The 21,000-nt window shown below is 50.6% G+C and overlaps 2 protein-coding genes across 4 annotated transcripts; both read right to left on the bottom strand.

Annotated features, from left to right (window-relative positions):
* Nucleotides 1-1,241: 1,241 nt before the first annotated feature.
* On the bottom strand, nt 1,242-15,123 carry Scarf1 (scavenger receptor class F member 1). The gene is made up of 11 exons (XM_090350456.1): nt 14,976-15,123; nt 14,607-14,668; nt 14,279-14,380; nt 12,698-13,220; nt 9,803-10,021; nt 9,255-9,383; nt 7,050-7,153; nt 6,099-6,216; nt 5,096-5,217; nt 4,868-5,014; nt 1,242-4,071 (listed from the first exon to the last, which is right to left on the bottom strand). The coding sequence occupies exons 1-11, from the start codon at nt 15,074-15,076 to the stop codon at nt 3,275-3,277; spliced, it is 2,424 nt and encodes an 807-aa protein (XP_090206582.1). The 5' UTR covers nt 15,077-15,123; the 3' UTR covers nt 1,242-3,274.
* Nucleotides 15,124-15,472: 349 nt separating this feature from the next.
* Rilp (Rab interacting lysosomal protein) lies at nt 15,473-19,807 on the bottom strand. 3 transcript variants are annotated; one of them, XM_090350464.1, is made up of 8 exons: nt 19,509-19,807; nt 19,342-19,435; nt 19,161-19,267; nt 18,841-19,080; nt 18,472-18,617; nt 18,074-18,196; nt 16,184-16,267; nt 15,473-15,908 (listed from the first exon to the last, which is right to left on the bottom strand). In XM_090350464.1, exons 1-8 carry the CDS (start codon nt 19,734-19,736, stop codon nt 15,764-15,766), a joined length of 1,167 nt encoding a protein of 388 aa, XP_090206590.1. In that variant the 5' UTR covers nt 19,737-19,807; the 3' UTR covers nt 15,473-15,763. The 3 variants fall into 3 exon arrangements, with proteins under 3 accessions (XP_090206590.1, XP_090206588.1, XP_090206589.1); XM_090350462.1 differs by having other exon boundaries at nt 18,895-19,080; nt 19,509-19,803; XM_090350463.1 differs by having other exon boundaries at nt 15,818-15,971.
* Nucleotides 19,808-21,000: the final 1,193 nt, after the last annotated feature.

The following is a 21,000-nucleotide window of genomic DNA, read 5'->3' as shown; positions in this document are numbered from 1 at the left end:
CTTCAGGCTAACACTCTACCATTTGAGCCATACTTCCGCTTTGGACTGGGTTTGGTAGTTCATTGGAAATAAAAGTTTTATGAACTCTCCTGCCTGGGCTGGCTATGAACTGTCATTCTTAAGAATTCAGCCTCCTGAGTAGCTAGGATTACAGGTTTCTGATAGCATGTGGAGAAATTGGTCCACCCATTCCTTGTGAAAATACAAACACACAAGACTTTTGGGGAGGGCACTTCGGAGTAGGTACCAAGATGTTTAATATTCTTACCCTATAACTCAACTTACTCCACTTCTAGGAATCTATGCTATAGAAAAATTTGCACTAGTACAAAAGAAGGACAAAGTTACTTACACCCAGAGTCATTGTTTATTGTATCAAAACAATTAGAAACAAATGTCCAAGGCAGAGTCTTGGTTTGAATTACCTGTGACATGATGGAATTCCATGTCATTTTTTTTTTGCCAGTCCTGGGCTTGAGCTCAGGGCCTGAGCACTACCCTTGGGATTTCTCAAGGCTAGGGCTCTACCGCTTGAGCCTCAGCACCACTTCCAGCTTTTTTCTATGTCTGTGGTACCGAGGAATTGAACCCAGGTCTTTATGCATGCTAGCAAGCACTCTACCACTAGGCCAAACTCCCGGCCCCCCATGTCATGTTTTTAATGTAAAGAGGTAGCTTTATTTTTATTGGCATCTAAAGATATCTAGGATATACTGCTAAGATGCAGGGGTAAGGGTATGGCTCAAGTGGTAGGGCATGTGTGAGGCTCTGGGTTCCATCACCAATACACAAACACATACACACACACAGATACATGGACATGCACACATGCATACACATACATACAACAAGCTGTTAGTTGAGCATGATCTTCTGTTCCAAAAACCTGTATTTACAAATGTACAAAAACATCTGAAAAAAAATAATAAAACATTTTATTATCTCTGTAATCCTAGCTACTCAAGAGGCTGAGATCTGAGGATCCTGGTTCAAAGCCAGCTAAGACAGCAAAGTCTGTGAGTTCCCTCTCTCCAATTAACCAGCAAAAGGTCAGAAATGGAGATACAGCTTAATTGGTAGAGTGCCAGCAATGAGAAAAAAATGTTAAGTCATTAAAAAAAAGGGGGGAAAAAAAAGCAGAAGTGGTGTGGAGGCTCAAGTGATAGAGCTCTAACCTTGAGAAAGTCCAAGAATAGTGCTCAGGCCCTGAGCTCAAGCCCAGAACTGGCAAAAAAAAAACAAAAAACAAAAAAACAGAAAACCCTCAGCTGGGCATCAGTGGCTCATGCCTATAATCCTAGCTACTTTGGAGGCCGAGAGCTAAGGATGGTGAATGGAAGCCCAGGAAGGAAAGTCCTTGAATGCTTACCTCCAATTAACATCAGAAAACTAGAAGTGGTAAGGTGGCTCAAAGTGGTAGAGTGCTAGCCTTGAGTGAAAACAAACCAACTTTAGGGACAGTGCCCGGGTCCTGAATTCAAGCCCCAAATACTACAATAACAACAACAAAATAAGCACTGCCTCAACTGTTAGATTCTCTGAGCACCAGGATAAATGGTAAAAGGCCCTCTCCCCTTCTTTTCTGACTGTGTAATGCAATATGAAAGTCAAGAATCCAAACAAGACCAAAGATACTCAGAAAAGTAAGTCACACTTCTCCTACCCCTATGCTGGGGAGAAATCTGTTTTACTTTATAGATATTTGTGATGTTACCATTTTTTTTGCCAGTCATGGGGCTTAAACTCAGGGCCTGAGCACTGTCCTTGGGCTTTCTTAAAGCTAGTGGTCTGCCACTTGAGCCACAGAACTACTTCTGCCTTTTTTTTTTCTATGTATGTGGTACCAAGGAATCAAATCCTGGTCTTCGTGCGTGCTACGCAAGCGCTCTACCACTAGGCCAAACTCCTGGGCCAATGATACCATGTTTCTTTTTTTTCTTTTCATCTTTATACTGTGTAAAGTAATGCTTACAACATAGATTCAGCAGGCCTTTTCTGAGCTTTAACTCAGAAGTTCTTCCCCTGTAAAAAATGTACTTACAAATGTTTTATTAACTTACACAGCAATCTCACAATAACTAGTAAAGATTAAAAAGGTACATTCCTAGTATACTGGTTTGCAATATTTTAAGAGAAATACATATTTGTGTATTCATTCATTCATCATTCATTCATTTATACATTGCCTTTCCTGGGGCTTGAACACAGGGCCTGGGCACTGTCCCTGAGTTTCTTTTGCTCAAATCTAGCACTCTATCACTTGAGCTACAGTGTCACTTCTAGCCTTTTCTGTTTATGTGGTACTGAGGAAATGAACCCAGGGGTTCATGCATGTTAGGCAAGCACTCTACCACTAAGTCACCTTCCCAGCCCTAGTTTTAATTTTATTATCTTATGTGTGCTGAGGCTTGATCTCAGGGCCTCCTATTCTTACTTGACTTTTTCACTCACAGCTGAAGCTCTACTACTTGAACCAGACCTCTACTACCAAATTTCATTTCTGAGATAGTTCTTACTGTGCTGTTTACTATTTAATTCTTGAGTAACTAAATGCAAAGGGTGTCACTACTTTAATTTTCTAAACAAAGATCCAAATTGCTTTTTACAATCTGAGTATGTGGTGGGGGTAGGGAGGTGCTAGTCCTGGGGCTTGAATTCAGGGCCTGGGTGCTGTCCCTGAGCCTGAGTGCCCAAAACTAGCACTCTACCACTTCAGCCATGGATCCACTTCCAGTTTTGTGTGATTAACTGGAGATAAGGATCTCTCCAACTTTTATTGTCTGGGCTGGCTTTGAGTAGTGATCCTCAGATCTCAGCCTCCTGAGTAGTTAGGATTATAGGTGTAAGTTACCAGTGGCTGGTACATGATTTTTTTTCCCACTGGTTGTGTGGTAACTTAGCCTAAGAAATATTTGCTTAAAATTTAGGTTGTTTCCCATTTCAGAAAAATGTTTTGCAAATGAAGAAGGGTAGTGTCCTTTGGGGCAGGATCCAGGAAAACAGAGGAAAAGTCCCTACCGCCATCTGTCTCCCCTTCCTGACCCCATCCTGCAGGGTCTCTGCCCAGGCCTTCCAGACAGATTTACTCCCAAAGCACAGCGAGGGCCCAGAGCCAGTTGGCCTCCAACCCTGGCCTCTTCCAGAGCAGGGGCTTTGATGTCTCTCCTGGCCTCAAGAACATTTTCTAGCACAAAGCACAATATAATGGTGGTCAGTTCTGGTGTTCCCCTCCCCACCCTATCCATCCTCTTCCCACTCCCCAAATTCAAGACCCTCAGGGCTGTGGTGGCCCAGACATGTGTACAACATTCTCATATACAGGCTCTTCCTGCCTTTCCTCTTCAGCTTGCTTCTGGGAATCTTGTCTTGGGGAAATGCTTCCTGAGGCTATCTCCTGGACCTTCCCTGCACTCTTAGTGCCATCCTCTAGCTCCCTGGGCACATCCTCTGGCATTGTCCCCATGCTGGCATTGGGGGCTGAGCCAGGGCTCTGGCTGGTAGAGCCAGAGGCCAGCCCTAGGCCACCCTTGTTTTGACCCAGGGCTCGGCGTATGGGTTTAGGAATGGCACTCTTGATCTTGGATTCTGCTTGCCCTTTCTGGAAGTTACCAAGACCATGAAAGACAGACCGGGTAGGGCCCTCAGATTTCTGGGGTGTTCCTGCTAGCATGTAGATGGTGGCTACAGAGCTAGAACTGTCCTGGGCACTGCCATTGACAACGTCCACACACTCAGCCGCCTCTCCTGGACTAGCAGCTTCAGGAGGTGCCTCCTCCGCTTTCGCTTGCTCTGGGTTTGTGGACTCCTCGGCCTCCTGGCCCTCAGGACGTGGCTGGGACCCCCTGGAGAGCCTCTTGGGCTTTCTGATTGGGCTGGAGAGTTCTCCTGAACTTCGGCGACTCTGTGGTGCAAACTTGGTGCCTTCAGCGAAGGAAACGGAGGGCCGCTTGGCCCGGGCCAGGCTGGAGGTGCGCGGGATAGGAAATGGTGTGGAGGCGTCCTCGGGGGGCGGGAAGGAGCCTCCAGCCAGGCTGGGCTCTGGAGACTCTGCTTGGGCCACAGGGATCATCCCTGGCAGAGGAGACAAAAGAGCTAGGCTGTAGCTATGCTGGCTACTCCAGTTCATCCTACCTGCAGCATCTTCCCAGAGGCCTCTAGCAAAGTAAAGTGCAGAATGGCAGGAGAAAGGCCAGGTCCATAGCCCTGGCTCCTTTGCTCTTCTCTCCCTACCCCTCCCTGCTTTGCACCACTGTCAGGCTGAAAGTTTCAAAGCCTTAGAGTCATGTGAACCATGTGTATGCTAATGCCTCTCCCTGAACCACCAGGTACCTCCCCCATCAAAACATATGTCAAGCCAGGTGCTGGCGGTTCACACCTGTAATCCCTGCTACTGAGGAGGCTGAGATCTGAGGATTGTAGTTCAAAGCCAGCCTCGTCAGGAAAGTCTGTGAAACTCTTACCTCTAATTAAGCACACACACACACACACACACACACACACACACACACACACACAAATTGGAAGTAGAGCTGTGGCTCAAGTGGTAGAGTGCTAGCTAGCCTTGAGCACGGAACCTCAGGAATAGTACTAAAGGCATGAGTTCAAGTCCCAGGAATAGCATGCACACACGCACACGCATGCACACACGCACACGCATGCACACACACACACACACACACATCAAACATGTATCACACTGTCCTGTATTACCTAATGATATATCTGATTCATGTCTATCACACTACCAGCTTAATGAGGACGGGAATCTGTCTCATTCTTTACTGGGTCCACATTAGCTGAAGGAGTATAGAAGAGACTGAGGTAGGCAATTGCTCAAGGATTGAGTGAGCCCTTGGGGGAGGCTTACCTTCTCGGGGTGGCACAGAGTAGGTATGACCTTCATCCTCTACTCCAGACTCTGGATCAGAAGAGAAGGAGTCATCTGAGGCCCAACCAGCAGAAGGTGGCTCGATGAAGCTGTGGTTGAAGGGGACTTCCGGGTCGTGGTGAGAGACTGTAGGGACTTCAAGTCAGGTGCACAGCCTTTTGGGAAGACTTGCCCCCTCTCAGCCCCTAGCCCCTCGTACCCACCTACCTGTCACCCAGGGAAGCTTATAGTTGCTGAGGGAGCCACAGGACAGTGCAGAACCCAGCCTCGTCAGTGCTCCCCAGACTTGCTGCTTCATCCTGGACAAGGCAGCTCCGTCGCTCGATGCCCTGGAAGGGTGGGTTAGGGTGGGTGGTCAGTGCCCATGAGCCAAGATAACCTGAGTCACCTTTGCACAGTATGACAAAGTGATCACATATACTTCAATGCTGTTTTCTTTTGTTTTGTCCGATACAGGGTCTCACATAGCACAAACTTGTGAACCTCCTTCTTCTGCCTCCTAAGTACTGGGATTACAGGACTAAATGGTTCCATACTGAAGGTAGAAGAAAACCTAAACTACTGAGCCCAAGATCTGAGTCACCAAAGGCAAGGTGGCTGAAAAGTCAGACAGTTTTGTCACCTCCTTGGGCTCTAGTTTCCTCATCTGAAAAATGAGGACAGAGTCCAGAAAACTGGGCAGGGGCTCTGTGGGAGCTTTGACTAGCTGGGTCAGCTTGAGCCTTGCTATCTTCCGTGAACTGAAGACAAAATAATTCTTCCCACCCCCACGTTTCCTGTCTCAAAGGAGCCAAGAGGTGTAAAAGAGGTTTTATAAAGAACAGAATGTGAGCCACATCTCTCTAGGAGGCCTCACCAGCCCAGCTGTCTATTCCTCAGAAAACCACCTTCTTTGCCAAACCTCTGCACTGAGTTTAAACCATCTCATTTCTTGGAGGCGTGAGTTCTGATCTCCTCTCTTGGCCCAGAGCTGGGCCTCTGCTTCTGTGTTTCCTGCTCTCCCCGATGAGCTCAGCTTCCTGCTACAAGTTGTATTTGGACAGCTTGGTGCCCAGTATCCCTCACTCATGTCACATGAGTTGAGACCTTCCCTATCAAAGGCTTCCAAGAAAGCCAAGTGGCTGACCTGGCATCTCACCTCCAACCTAAATGTGTAACAAAGCCAGCTCTTCCCCAGCCCTGAAACCAAATGGCACCAGTCAGTGTTCACCTGTCCTTGGGATCCAACCGGGTGGCCCAGCGGCAGTAAGCACAGCAGGCAATGCCCAGGAGGAGCAACAGCAGAGGCACAAGAATGCCAGCAATGAGGGCTTTCTTACCATGATGGCCTAGGAGAGATGGTTCAATATTCAGGACATTATGTTTCCTCTTTTTTTGTGTGTGGGGGGGGTGGGTGGGGGGGTCATGGGGCTTGAACTCAGCCTGGGTGCTGTCTCTGAGCTCTTCAGCTCAAGGCTACCGCCCTACCCTTGCGCCAAGCCCCACTTCCCATTTTCTAGAGTCTAATTGGAAATAAGAGTCTTAGGTCCTTTTGTGCCTGGACTGGCTTTGAACCTTGATCCTCAGATCTCAGCCTCCTGAGTAGCTAGGATTACAGACGTGAGCCACCACGCCCGGCTTTATGTTTCCACCATCTTTTACCTGTGGCTTTCCCACCCTCACCAGGGCTGTCACCTCCTGATGATCCAGAATTCATTCCACAACCTCTTGTCCCAGTTCTTATGCCATACTAGAATCACACCCACTCATTGCCCCACTCTCCTGTTTTCCAAGGGCAGAGGCTCTGTCACATCTTCAGGGGTATCCACAGGGGTATCAGAGTACCGCAAAAGATTTCAGGAAGAGCCAGGAGTTTGGCCTAGTGGTGGAGAGCTTGCCTAGCATGCACAAAGACCTGGGCTCAACTCCTTGTACCACATACATAGAAAAAAGCTGGAAGTGGTGCTGTGGCTCAAGTGGGAGAGCTCTAGCCTTGTGAAAGCCCAAGGACAGTACTCAGGCCCTGAGTTCAAGGCCCAGGAATGGCAAAAGTAAAATAAAAAGATTTCAGGCATTGGCAGGATCACTGAAGTGGCCCAGGCTCCCCAGCAGATAGGGCCCAGCCCATGGAAAGAGCCAGACTTACCCAGTTACCATGCTCCAGGCCCTCCCTCTACCTTACCCAGCTGACAGGCCCCAGTGACGGGGTGGCAGAATCCCTCTGAGCATTGGCAGGAGAGAGAGCAGTTGCTTCCATAGAAGCCAGATGAGCAGGAACTATTGCAGCTAGGTGTAACAAGAAAAGGCAAATTGAGCTGGGAGCTGCTATTTCACGCTTGTAATCCTAGTTATACAGTAATCCTAGCTAGACAGAGGCTGAAATCTGAAGATTATGGTTCAAAGCCAGCCCAGGCAAAAAATCCATGAGAATCTTATTTCCAATTAACAATAACAACAACAAAAAGGCAGAAGTGGAGCTGTGATTCAAGTGGTAGAGCAATATAGCCTTGAGTGGAAAAGGTCAAGGACAGCACTCGGGTCCTAAGATCAGAACTGGCACAAAATAAAGAGGGATGAGGAGGGAGGGGGAGAGAGAGAGAAAGGAAGAAAGGAAGAAGGAAGGAAAAGGGACAGAGAGAGAAAGAGAGGGGAGAGAAAAAAGAAAGAAATATTGTCCAAAAAGAAATGTAGGAAGTGGCATTGTGGCTCAAGTGGTAAGGAGGTAGCCTTGAGCTGAAGAGCTCAGGGGCAATGTCCAGGCCCAGAGTTGAAGTCCTATGACCAACCAAGAAAAAAAAAAAGGGCCGGAGTGTGGTCTAGTGGTAGAGTGCTCACTTAGCATGCACAAAGTCCTGGGTTCGATTCCTAGGTACCACTTACTCAGAAAAAGCCTGAAGTGGTGCTATGTATCAAGTAGCAGAGCACTAGTCTTGAGCAAAAGGTGTCCAAGGATAGTGCCCAGGCCAAGTTCAAGCCCCAGGACTGGCAAAAAAAAAAAATGTACTCATTACCAGACTTATATAACTGCAACTCCTCTCTATGTATATCATCTTTATAACAACAATTAAAATTTAAAATATAAAAAAGCAGGCTAGGAGTTTGGCCTAGTGGTTGAGTGCTTGCCTAGCATGCATGAAGACCCTAGTTCAAATCCATATACATAGAAAAGCCAAAAGTGGGGCTGTGACTCAAGTGGTAGATCAGTAGCCTTGAAGAAAAAACCTAAGGACAGTGCTCAGGCCCTGAGTTCAAGCCCCAAGACTTGGAAAAAAATATTTTTGTTTGGTTGTGGGACTTTAACTCTGGGCCTGGGCACTGTCCCTGAGCTCTTCAGCTCAAAGCTACCACCCTACCCCTTGAGCCACAGCACCACTTGCGTTTTTCTGGTGATTAATTGGAGATAAATGTCTCATGAAATTTTTCATGCCCGGACTGGCTTTGAACCAAGATCCTTAGATCTCAGTCTCCTGAGTAGCTAGGATTACAGGCACAAGGGCGTAAATTTTTTTTTTTTTAAAGAAAGGAAAGAAGGGAGGGAGGGAAGGAAGGAGGAAGGAAGAGCAGGCTACAGGTTGGGTAGGAGGAGAGGGAATGGGTAGGGAGAGGCCAAGGTAGATTTCTGGGCACTATTGCCACTCCTCTGTCAGGAAGATTTTCCTGGACTATGCCCAAACAGACCCTTCTGCATTCTGAGCCATTCTCCATGGCATGGCAGCATGTCGGGGAATCCTTCCTCAGGACAGTGTGCTTCCTTGGGGCAGCGTCATCTCTGACTGCACTCACTCATCCTGCAGGCCACCCAGCACGGAACGTGAGATCAGCCACATGCAGTGGACCCAGGCTCTGGGTCTGATGGTCTGAGCCAGCCCTGACCCAACTCCCTGAGCCCCAGCCCCCTCCCCTGTGAAACGAGATCTTTTCCATCTGTCACTGTACACAGGCACTGTACAGACTTAGGAAATGTCTGGAGCAACTCCCATCCTTTCAATTTCTTTTCCTATTCTGCATTGCTTAATTAATTTTTGCCATAACCAGGATTTAAACTCAGGGCCTTGTCCTTGCTCAGTTTGCTTGCTTGATTAGTGTTCTATATCACTACCCATGCATCTTTTTTTTTTCTGGTTATTTTGGAGCTGGAGTCTAATAGACTTTTCTGCCTAAATCGGCCCCAAACTGTGATATTTATTTATCTATTTATTTATTTATTTATTGTCCTACTGGATTAGGTATCAGCAGACATTTCCTTTGATGTACCATCACTACCTTCTTAGAGGAAGACATTTGGTGTCTGGTAAGTGAAGAGACCCAGGAAGGGAAGTTTAGAAAACATATCACAGAGGCCTCGCCTGGGCTCTTTTCTCTCCCATCCCCAGGGTTCAGTCCTCACCTGGTTCCCCAGAAGCCAGAATTGCAGACACATTCCCCTGTTACCGTGTCACAGACCCCCTGAACACAGATGGGGCAGGTAGAGCCACAGCCCTCCCCAAAGGTGCCAGTTGGGCAGGGGTCTTCACACCTGGGAAAAGTTAAGATTCAGTCAGGGTCTGGGAGGGTAGTAGGTCTTCTGCCCCCACACTCCTGGACTTGGAGACCCAAATGACTATTCCTTAGCAGCAAGATTCTATTGCAAACAGGACTTGAACCTAGAGCCAAACCCAGTAGGTAACAGACTATGGATGTCCAGGGGGAGAAGAGGGCAGGCAGCCTGAGTAGTGGGAGAAGTAGGAGAGCACTGTGCAGAGCCCTCCTCAGCTCCGCCTCCAGCTGTCTCTCTAGGAGGCAGTACTAGAGTTCTACCTGTGGTATACGTGCACACGTGCACAAGCGTGTGTGTGTGTGTGTGTGTGTGTTGAAAGGTTGGCTTCCACAGAGGGAGCAACAGAGGAGTCGGCACTAGGGAAAAGGGTGCCTGTCCTGACCGTATGGTTCTCTCACCTGGGCCCCAGCCAGCCCGGGTCACAGCGCTTACAGTGCCCCGTGTCTGCCTGACAGGGCTCTCCAAGATGGCAGCGGGGGCACCGCTGGCTGCAGTTGTTGCCAAAGGTACCAGGTGGGCATCGCTGCTTGCACTGGGTTCCATTCCAGCCGGGCTTGCAGGAGTCACAGCTGCCCGTGATTGGGGAGCAGGTTGCATTGGGCTTGCAGTGGCCGCAGCTGACAAAAGAGGTGCAAGAGAGCACTGGGGATGGATGGGGTACCACCCCTTCCAACCCCTGCCCTGTCCACTCAGGCAGGCCTTCAGGGACACAAGGGAGTGTCCAGGTCCCCACTGGGTCTGCTCAGGAAGGCTTCTGCATGCTGTGCCATGAGCGCGCTTATAGGACTCTGTGTCCCGTCTCTCTACGTGTGTGTGTGTGTGTGTGTGCTCACACTATTGGGCATTGAACTCAACTTCTCAGCTTGAGAGGCAGTGCAAAACCACTTGCCATCCTCTTGTTATCTGAATCTCTGCTTTGTGACTCATGTTATCTCCAATTAAACACCAAAAAAAAAAAAAAAAAAAAGTTGGACAGGGAGCTGTGGTAAAGCACTAGCATTGAACAACACAACAACAACAACAAAAGCTCAGAGATACCACCTAGTACCTGAGCTCACACCTGAAGACAGGTGCAAAATATGAACAACAAAAAAACAAAATGGGCTGGGAATGTGACTTAGTGGCAGAGGGCTTGCCTAGTGTGCATGAATCCCTGGGTTCCATTTTTCTTTTCAAGTTTGTCTTAGTTTTCCATTGATGCAAACTGTACCTCAAGTTTTTCTCCAGATACTTTGTTATCTTTGATCATAGACTTGAACTCAGGACCTGGGTGCTATCCCTGAGCTCTTTCGCTCAAGGCTACCATTCTACCACTTGGAGCCCTAGCTCACCTTCCAGTTTTCTAGTGGATAGCTGGAGATAGGAATCTCACAGCTTTTCCTGCCCGGGCTGGCTTTGAACCATAATCCTCAGATCTCAGCCTCAAGTGGTTAGCATTACAGGTGTGAGCTACCAGCACCCAGATTTTTTTTGTACCATACTGGAGCTCGAACTCAGGGATTGGATACTATCCCTGAGCTTTTTTAAATTTTCTTCTACCACTTGAGTCATAGTTGAGTCATTCTGGCCTTTTCATGCGCTTTCCTGCCTCAGTTGGCTTTGAACCATGATAATCAGATCTCAGCCTCCTAAGTAGCTAGAGTTACAGGCGTGAACCACTAGTGCTCAGCTTCATGTATTCCTAAGTAAGTAAAATAAAAGTGAAGTATGTGTTGAACTTTTATTTCAGTTATATCAAATATGTGTTACATATACTGGGTAGGGTGGGGTGGGTAACTTCTCTTGCTTGACTTTTTTTTTTTTTCTGCTCAAGGCTAGCACTCTGCCACTTTAGCCACACCTTCACTTCTACCTTTTTGATGTTTAATTGGAGATAAGAGTGTCTTAGATTTGGGCCGGGAGTTTGGCCTAGTGGTTAAAGTGCTTGCCTAGCATGCATGAAGACCCGGGTTCGATTCCTCGGTACCACATACATAGAAAAAAAAGCCGGAAGTGGTACTGAGGCTCAAGTGGTAGAGCTTTAGCCTTGAGAAAGTCCAAGGACAGTGCTCAGGCCCTGAGCTCAAGCCCAGGATTGGCAAAAAAAAAAAAAAAAAAAAAAAAAAGAGTGTCTCAGATTTGTCTGGCCCAGGTTGCTTTTGAACCACAATTCTTAGATCTCAGTCTTTTGAGTAGCTAGGATTACAGAGATGAGCCACTGGCACCTGACAATAATTTCTTTCAGTATGGAAAATTGGTCAATGTCTGAAAGGTACTGAGTCCTAAAGGGACCTTACCATTCTTTGTAGCAGGATTCTAATAGTAGACCTTTTTTCCTTTTCTTTTCTCTTCTTTTGCTACTCCTAGGGCTTGAATACAGGACCTGAGCACTGTCCCTGAGACTCTCTTGCTCAAGGCTAGCATTCTACCACACTGTCACTTCTGGCTTTTTCTGTTGTACTGAGGAATTGTATTGCATTCTAGGCAAACACTCTACCACTAAGCCACAATGCCCACCTGTCCTTTTTTTAGAGTCGTTAAATATTATTTGGGGGGCTTCATATATGACAAAATCAGAACCCTTTAAAGGTATTTCATAAAGCAACAAAGATATAATGGCACTTGTTATTTTAAATATATTTTATAGGGTAATTAGTCATTGTTTACATAAAAACTGAAACATAGGCCTTTGGTTTTGAGACAAGATCTTTTATATACCCTAAAACTCCAGCCTCCGTTTCCTGAATGCTAGGATTGCAGGTGTATACAATCACTCCAGCTGGGCCTTCCTGCTTGCTAGGCAGCTGCTCTCTTGCTGAGGTCTTGTACTTTTTAACAGTCACTGGATGAAAAGAGTAGGAATGAGCAGGGTGCCAGTGGCTCACATCTACAATCCTAGTTATTCAGGATGCTGAGATCTGAGAATCACAGTTTGAAGCCAGCCCAGCAGAAAGTCCATGAGACTCATCTCCAAGAAACTACGTAGAAAAAGGCAGGACTGTAGCTCAACTGGTAGAGCGCTAGCGCAGCGGGGCTCGGGGACAGCACCTAAGCCCTATGTTCAAGCTCAGGGACAGTACCTAGGCCCTACGTTCAAGCCCCAGGAAAGGCAAAAAAAAAAAAAAAGAGTAGGTATAGGTGGAACTAGAGGAATCAAGGCTTTGTTTGTCTCATCCTTGCTTTGGGGATAGCACTAGGACATCCTACCCTTTTCTCCCATCCTTCTCCCCACCTGTCCACCTCTCCCCTCGCTCCCCTACCTCTTCTTCATTTCCCCCTATCCAGGGCCTCCTTTGTCTTCCCCCATGGCTCACCTTTCACTGCACTGATCCCCATAGCGGCCAGGGTCGCAGGGCAGTTCACAGCGCTTGCCACGGAAGCCGGGTGGGCAGGTGCACTGGCCAGAGGCAACATTACACTGGCCACGGACACACTCACACTGCCACAGACACTCGGGGCCCCACCAGCCCTGCAGGCAGGTGCAGCGGCCAGAGTCCTGCAGGCATGGTGAGGTGTGGCAGGTGCATCGGAAGCTACAGCGTCGACCCCACCAGCCAGGCGGGCACAAGCAGGCGCCAGTGGCTGGGTCACAGCGTGCCACTGGGTTGCACTGGCATGGGCGGTGGCATGTAGGTGACCACCAGCCTGGGTCACAGTGACATGTGCCCGTAGAAGGGTCGCAGCGTGCATGGGGGCCACAGGTGCATGGAAACTCACAGAGGCTGCCCCAGCGGCCCGCTTGGCACTGGCACACACCTGTGGCAGGCTCACAGTGGCCATGGGGGTGGCAGGGACAGGTCTCACGGCAGTCAGGGCCCCAGTACTGGCCTGGGCATTCTGCAGGAATTGGGGATAGAACAGGGGGATGGGAGCTCAGAGTCAGGGATAAATCAGCACCCTGGCCTTTCCCTAAGGCAGAAGGGTAACCAGGCCGATCCCCTAAGTCAGGGACAGTCCTTCAGGACATCTAGCAGCTTCTCCTCCCTGACTAGAGCTCATTTCCTGCCTCAGACTCTGAACCAGATCAACCTTAGCCTGGGCCCTGCCTCTCACTACACATTCCAGAGCACACTTAGTGATCCTGAGAAGGAAGGGATGTGCCCAGAGTCACCAATGCAGAGGTGTATTTCCACGCCCCCCCCCACCTCAGAGACAAGCTGGGAGTCCACACACACCCAGATATCAGGAGGGTGCTGCCCACCAGGGTGGCAGGAAGAGTTGCATTTCTCTAAGTCCCCTCCCAGACCAGGGATTCCTGGTGTCTTTCCACCGGCTATGTGTCACTCTCCCCCCACACTTCCCTCCCCCCTCTTCCTGCCAGAAAGGGCAGTCAGCCCGGCCCCTGGCCTCGGTCCATTGATGTATAAGGTAGATGTGGGGGAGACTGGGAATGCATCCACTTTGCAGTTAATAGGGCCCACATCGATGGAGAAGTTGAAAAGGAAAATGAAGGTGCCGGGACTTTGTGGGTCTTGGTAAAAACCGGGTCTTACAGGGCATTTCCAGGAAGACACCATTTCCAGTTTCTGGGCCTCAATTTCCTCAGTGAGGGTTCTGGGGCTCTGGGCCTTGCTGCTCTAAGGTTACTTTCTTTTCTTTTCCTTTTTCTTTTTTTGAGCCAATATTGGGGCTTGAACGCAGGATCTAGAGCCTGCCTTGGCCTTTTTCATTGAAGGCTAAGTAAGCACTCTACCATTTTGAGCCCACACTGCCACTTTCTGGTGGTTAATTGGAGATAAGTGTCACAGCCTTTCCTTTCCTGTTGTTGGCTTTGAATTGTGATCCTTAGACCTCAGCCTTTTGAGTAGCTAGGATTATAGCCAACACCTGGCCTAAGGCTACATTTCTACTCTCTGTGCTACCGCTGCCCCATTTCCGGTTTTTCCCAAACTCACGAGAACCGCACTGTGCCCCGAAGAATCCAGGTTTGCATCGACAGAGGCCTGGCTTCACACATATCTCGTCTTTTCTGCAGGCATCCTGCCCTTCACAGATAGCTGAAAAACACCCCACCCAGGTGAGAAGGGGCAGGCATGACTATCGGGTACCCCTGCCTTTCCCGCTCTCATGCGGGAGGGGAGCTCTGCTTCTTCAAAAGCCATTCCCTTAAAATTGTCACAGGATGGACCCTATTTCTAGGGCTCAGAAGGGGAAAGAGGTGGGAAGGAAGTCAACAGGTTGTGTATCCCCCTTTTTGCCTGGGGATCCGTCCTGGCTACTCACGGATGGTGCATTCTTGATCTTTCTGCCTCCAGCCTGGGCAGCACTGGAGCTCCGCAGAGGGGCTGTGGGGCAGAAAGGGGTCATTTGGGGCAGCCCGGGCTAGCGTGCTTGATCACAGACTCTACTCGCCCTACCAGGGAGAGCTTGCTCTGTAATCACAGTCCCTGAGTCAGGGCCCTTGTGTCCCCAAGCTCTCTCTTTCTCTTCTCTGGCCTTCCCACTGTCTGTGCTGGCTATCCTCTGCCTGCCAGGCTGTCCCTCAAGGTCCCTTCTTTTCAGGCCAGTAACTTCTCCACACCCTTGCTCCCATATGCCCAAACGTGATGTGATAGTTCAGCCAACCATCTCATCAGGCCCCCACAGACCCACCTGCTGCCAGGGCAGACATGCTGCCCCTTTGGGTTTAGCGTGGATTCCTGGGTTCCCCTGGTCCAGAACAGCAGCAGTAGGAGCAGCAGCCCTGGTCCCATGGCGCCCAGAGCAGTGGGAGGGTCTGGGTAGCTAGGCCCCCACAAGCTCCCAACCCCCTCCCAACTTCCTCCCAAGGCTTTTCCTGAGGAAACCAGGCCGGAGGGGCGGGCTGCCCTGAGGCACCTCCCCAGAGGGCGGGAAGGTACTAGGAAAGCCAGAGACCCAGAAATTAGAAAGAAAGGAAAGTTAAGAAAGGACAGAGTGGGTCACCTACAGTGCTTAGAAGCCATAGGTTCTTGGGCACTGGTGAGAGGCAAAGAAGAGGGGTAATCGTAGGAGCCATGGCTTTTCATTAAGCCATACTGTCAATGAGAGGCTAAGGCTGGGAGAGGAAAGGGGAACCTGGGAGGAGGTTTAGGCTTCCCCTTTGCTGACAGGGCACTGACAGACAGACATAAAGCAGTTTTAGGGTATTACTTTATTATATTAGCTGAGGCATATGCACAGAGTCTTGGGAGGTAGTCAGGCAGTTCTCTTGGCTCCCGGAGGGGGGAAACTGGGCCTGACAAGTCACTTTTATATCTAGCCCTGCAGTGTGGTGCACACATGTCAGAGAAGTGAGACAGCTGAAAATCCCCAGTGCAGCTTTCAGAACTGCAAGGAAGTTCCCTGTCTTCACTTGAGGTCATACATCCATTTCCAGCCAAACCCTGAAGCCACGTGTCTTGGGAAGCAGATAAGGACAGTCAGGAGGGGGGGGCTAGAGGACTGGCCACAGGATCCAGGGGAGGTTGCTGGGGGGCTTCCTTTTCTTCCCTTAGCTTGCTGGGAGAACTGCTGCTGGTCTCAGCGTCAGAGGCCTCTGCTTCACCGTGATACCACAAGCTAAAGCTGGAGGGAGAGCCAAGAGGGTCTTGGAGCCAGAAAGCCTTCTAGAGAAGTCAGGGAGATGGGCTAAGGGCAGGGAGTGGCAAGAAAAAGGAAAGGGAGGAAAGAAAGTGTGGCATGAGATCAAAGGGAACTAAAGGGGCCCAGGACACAGAAGCAGGAGGAATGTTAATGTTCAGGACAGCTGGGTAAGGGGAAGTAGAACAGGAAAGAGCACGGAAAACTAGGTGGGCTGCCCCTTCACTGCCTCCTCCGCCCTTTCCCTTCCCCCAACATACAAGCTCTGTATTCTGGACTCCGTAGGTGGAGGGCCATCTTCCTTATCCATGGAGAGCAGGAGCCATGAGCCGTCTTCCTCATCACTAAGACAGAGGGAGGGGCATGATGAAACAGCAGGAGCCCCGCTCCTGTGTGCCTTCACTGTTCCCAGGAGCGTCAGGGAGGACAGTGACTGCAGGGACCTCAGGGCTGGACATTTGAGGCTTTCACTGTATAGCCTGGCAGACAGCAAGCCTCCGAGGGCTGCAGCCACAGCTTCACATCTCCAGCCGAGCAGAAAACTGAAGGCTAAATGTGAAAATGTGATTAGCAAGTTTCTTTTTCCTTTCTCTCTCTCTTTTCCTTTTTTCCTTTCCTTCCTTCCTTCATTTCTTTGTTACTTTCTTTTCTTTTGCCAATCAAGGACAGGGCCTGGGCACTGTCCCCAGACCTTCCTTTTTTTTTTTTTTTTGCCAGTACTAGGACTTGAACTCAGGGTCTTGGGCTTTCTCAAGGCTAGTGCTCTACTACTTGAGCCAAGCACCCCTTCTGGCTTTTTCTGTGTAAATGGTACCAAGGAATTGAACCCAGGGCTTCATGCTTACTAGGCAAGCACTCTACCACTAGGCCACACTCCTGGCACCTCTGAATTTCCTTTTGCTCAAGACTAAGACTCTACCACTTGAGCCACAGCACTACTTCCAGATTTTTCTGTGTATATGATACTGGGGAACCAAACCCAGGGCTTCATGTATAGTATGGGAGTAGTCTACCACTAAGCCACATTTCCAGCCCTCTGTCACTTTGTCTCTTCTGTGTGTGTGTGTGTGTGTGTGTGTGTGTGTGTGTGTGTGAGAGAGAGAGAGAGAGAGAGAGAGAGAGAGAGAGAGAGAGAGAGAGAGAGAGAGAGAGAGGGAGAGGGAGAGGAGAGGGAGAGGAGAGGGAGGGAGGGAGGGAGGGAGGGAGGGAGAGAGAGAGAGAGAGAGAGAGAGAGAGAGAGAGAGAGAGAGAGAGAGAACTCAGGGCCAGAGTGTTCTCCTTTAGCTTTTTTTGCTCAAAGATGCCAATCTATCATTTGAGTCACACCTCTATTTCTAGATTTGTGTGTGTGTGTGTGTGTGCGGTTAATTAGAGATAAGAGTCACTGCTCCATCTGAGTTTGAGTAGCTAGGATTACAGGTTTGAGCCATCCAGCCCAGCTCTTAGTAGATTTTTAGGGGTCATGGGGCCTGAACTCAGTCAGAGCACTATCCCTGAGCTCTTCAGCTCAAGGCTACCACCCTACCCTTGAGCCAAGCCCCACTACCTGTTTTCTAGAGGTTAATTGGAGATAAGAGTCTCAGATTCAGGTCGGTAGTTTGGCCTAGTGGTAGAGTGCTTGCTTTGTATGCGTGAAGACCCAGGTTCGATTCTTTGGTACCATATACATAGAAAAAAGCCAGAAGTGGTGCTGAGGCTCAAGTGGTAGAGCTCTAGCCTTGAGAAAGTCCAAGGACAGTGCTCAGGCCCTGAGCTCAAGCCCAGGACTGGCAAAAAAAAAAAAAAAAAAAAAAAAAGAGTCTCAGATCCTTTTATGCCCAGGCTGGTTTTGAACCTTGATCCTCAGATCTCAGCCTCCCGAGTAGCTAGGGTTAAAGGTGTGAGCCACCACGCCTGGCGCTTAGATTTTTTTAGCAAGATTTGCAGTGGGCTGGACAGGTTGGAGCAGCCAAATTCAGAGAGAAAGGTGGCTAAAAGGAAACCAGGCCAGGTTGGCAGGTCCAAGAAGTAACTTGACTGTGCTGTCTCAAGGGGGTAATGAGGCTGGGTTCATGGATGCCAGAGGTAGCCAGGCCGGATTCTCAGGCTCAGCAGAACTGAGGGAGAGAGGAAGGAAGGCTGGCTCAGTGGGAATGGAGGCAGGATCTTACCTGCTCTCTGCTTCCTCTGGTGTCCCTAACATCTTCGCCTTGATCTTCTTTCGCTGTTTCCTGACAGCCATCTTCATGGCCTCCAGCAGAAGCCCAGGGACCCTGTGGTCTGTGAGCAGCTCCCTGCAGAGAAGAGCAGGAGCAGGGAGAAAGCAATGGGGATGCCAAAGACTGTCTCAGACAAGTACCTGTGTTCCTCCTTCCTCAGACCTTCCCTTAGATGGCTCCTAACGAGCCTGCTCACTCCCCTCTGCACCAAGCTCTAGAAGGGCAGGAACGCCCAGGCTGGGCCTGGCAAATATTACTGCTGATACAAGAATGAACCAAAGAAGGAGGTGCAGCAGCAGGAAGTCGGGGAACAGGCGGGACTGGAGGACCCTTGGCTTCCCAGCCCTCACCGCTGAAAGTAGGCCAACTCCTCCTTCAGCAGGAACACATTGGCCTTAAGCTCATTCCGCTCCTGAAGAATCTGTTCAACCTCCTCTCGGCTGAAGCCACACTGGCCTCCCTGCAGGGGGCTCCCGGGCTGCTCTGGGGCATCCACCTGTGGAAAGCCAGGTGTGGTTAGATAGTGATCTCCGGCTTAACAGCAGCCCCACCACCGGAGCACTAGGGAAGGGGACACCGGGAGGCGGAGAGCCAGGGTGCTACAGCTGATGGGCAAGGCACTGCTGCGCCTGAATGGGAGCCAGAAGTCAACTGGGGACCAAACCCATGGGCCGCCATCCTGTGGATCTGCCATGCAGCAATCCCTGCCCAGTGCAAACCGAGTGCCAAATGCTGAGTTCTGTAACAGGTCTCTGCCCTTCTCTGATCCTCACAGGGTGCTCAGGGGCTGCCCGCTCAGGCTCCTGCTTCTGGTCTCCAGCCAACTCCTGGGCGCCTTCCCGAGAAAGCTCGCGCTCCCTCTCGCGGTCCTGCGCTACCCGCAGCTGGGCCTGCACGGCCGCCAGCTTGCGCCGAAGCTCCGCATTCACCAGCAGAAGGCGCTGCAGCTGCTCCTGCAACTGGGGGCGGTGCGAGATGACGCGGTGGGCGGGGCTTCGCCGAGGCCCCGCCCCGCGCCCTCGGCCCTGGCCGCACTCACGGCCTCGGTCTCCTGGCTGCGCTGCCGCAGGTCGCGGCTGTGCGCGCGGAGCTCGTCGCGCTGTCGGTCTGTCACTTCCTTGAGCTGCCGCAGCAGCGCGCGCTCCTCTGAGGAAGGGGCGTTCTTAACGGTGGCCCTCGCAGGGCTCCTGCCCCGGACCCTGGAAGGGGCTGACACTCACCCTGCGGCCCGGAGCGCAGCTCCCTGCGGAGCTGCTCGTTCTCCTCCTGCAGCCGCCGCAGCTCCAGGTCGGCCTGCAACGCTGACACCTGCAGCTGGAAAGGCCCGGGCCTCGCGGTTAGGGACCGCGACCCCTGCCGGGCGCGAGCGGAGGGGACAGAGACTCACCGAGTCCGGAGCGGGCCCCACGGCAGCCTTCTCCAGGAGCTCCAGTGCCCGCACCACGAGCGGCACCAGCCCGGCGGCCGCCTCTGGACCGAAACGGCGCGCCAGCTCCTGGAGCTCAGTGCCCAGGGCCCCCGCGAGATGGTACACGAGCTCCGCCGCTGACCCCGACCCCGTGGTCCCTCGAGACCCACAGCCAGCTGGCCCAGGCCCTGGCCGTCTGGGCTCCATTTTACTTGTCCCTCCTGCCCCACTTAGGCTAATTTCACTCTTACTCTCTATTGGGCCAGGAAAAAGCCACAAGTTCCAGCCCAGGAAGTTTAGGAAGGGGCGGAGTAGAAGTGACAAGGGAGGAGGGCCCAGGGGAAAGGGCTCTAGAATGGGAGACCGGGTACTAGGTCCCCTGGGCCCTGTCCTGCTCAGCCCCAAGGTCACTGGAAAGAGGACAGCCAACTCCAGGCAGGCATCCAAGAGCTGAGGGCCAGCACTGTCAGTGTTCACTTTAGGCAAACCCTCCCCCATTGCACCCCAGCCAGGCTCCACCCTTATCTGGAAGCAGAGGCTGGACTTTGAGTGTCAAGAGAAGTGAAAGGTTGAAGGCCAGTAAATAGCCTCAGCTATTCCTGTGCGTGTTTTCCCAGAATGGCACAGCTGAAAAAGGGATAGGATGGCAGGTAATAGTGAACACCTGTAATTCTGGCACGCAGGAGACTGAGGCAGGAGGAATATGAGGAAATGGTCAACCTAGACTAGTTTTTCCTCAAAAAAGCAAAAACAATCCTGACACCAGTGGCTCAAGCCTGTAATCCTAGCCACTCAGGAGGCTGAGATCTGAGGATCACAGCTCCAATCCTGGGCAGGAAAGCCTGAGACTATCTCCAATTAGTTATCCAAAAAAGCCAGGTATGGGGGCTGGGAGTTTGGCCTAGTGGTAGAGTGCTTGCCTAGCATGCATGAAGACCTGGGTTCGACTCCTCGGTACCACATACATAGAAAAAAGCCGGAAGTGGTGCTGAGGCTCAAGTGGTAGAGCGCTAGCCTTGAGAAAATCCAAGGACAGTGCTCAGGTCCTGAGCTCAATCCCAGGACTGGTAAAAATAAAAAGCCAGGTATGGAGCTGTGGCTCAAGTGGTAGTGCTACCCTTAGTAAAACAGCTCCCAGATGCTGAGTTCAAGGCCCAGAACTGGCAAAAAAAAAAAAAAAAAAACACAGGGACCGGGAGTTTGGCCCAGTGGTTAAAGTGCTTGCCTAGCATGCATGAAGACCCGGGTTCGATTCCTCGGTACCACATACATAGAAAAAAGCCAGAAGTGGTGCTGAGGCTCAAGTGGTAGAGCTCTAGCCTTGAGAAAGTCCAAGGACAGTGCTCAGGCCCTGAGCTCAAGCCCAGGACTGGCAAAAAAAAAAAAACACAACAAAGGCCAGTTTAGAAGAATGGCTCATGCTTGAAATCCCAGCTACTCAGCAGGCAGAGATCTGAAGATTGGTATTTGA

Source organism: Megascapheus bottae, chromosome 17, assembly GCF_031878675.1.
Source record: "Megascapheus bottae isolate mThoBot1 chromosome 17, mThoBot2.hap1, whole genome shotgun sequence".
In the NCBI taxonomy this organism is placed as follows: domain Eukaryota; kingdom Metazoa; phylum Chordata; class Mammalia; order Rodentia; family Geomyidae; genus Megascapheus; species Megascapheus bottae.
The sequence above is the reverse complement of the archived record's forward strand: the minus strand, read 5'-3'. Positions and strand labels throughout refer to the sequence as shown.

What these genes read in the sequence shown, in the direction of transcription:
- Scarf1 (XM_090350456.1), bottom strand. Translation starts at nt 15,076, where the DNA reads ATGGGACCAGGGCTGCTGCTCCTACTGCTGCTGTTCTGGACCAGGGGA. An exon ending in CATGTCTGCCCTGGCAGCAG is followed by an intron (nt 14,669 to 14,975) that starts GTGGGTCTGTGG and finishes TCTGCCCCACAG; the next exon opens with CCCCTCTGCGGAGCTCCAGT. An exon ending in CGGGGCACAGTGCGGTTCTC is followed by an intron (nt 13,221 to 14,278) that starts GTGAGTTTGGGA and finishes CAATTCCTGCAG; the next exon opens with AATGCCCAGGCCAGTACTGG.
- Rilp (XM_090350464.1), bottom strand. Translation starts at nt 19,736, where the DNA reads ATGGAGCCCAGACGGCCAGGGCCTGGGCCAGCTGGCTGTGGGTCTCGA. An exon ending in GAGTTGGCCTACTTTCAGCG is followed by an intron (nt 18,197 to 18,471) that starts GTGAGGGCTGGG and finishes TCTTCTCTGCAG; the next exon opens with GGAGCTGCTCACAGACCACA. An exon ending in GAGTCCAGAATACAGAGCTT is followed by an intron (nt 15,909 to 16,183) that starts GTATGTTGGGGG and finishes CTCTCCCTCCAG; the next exon opens with CTTTAGCTTGTGGTATCACG.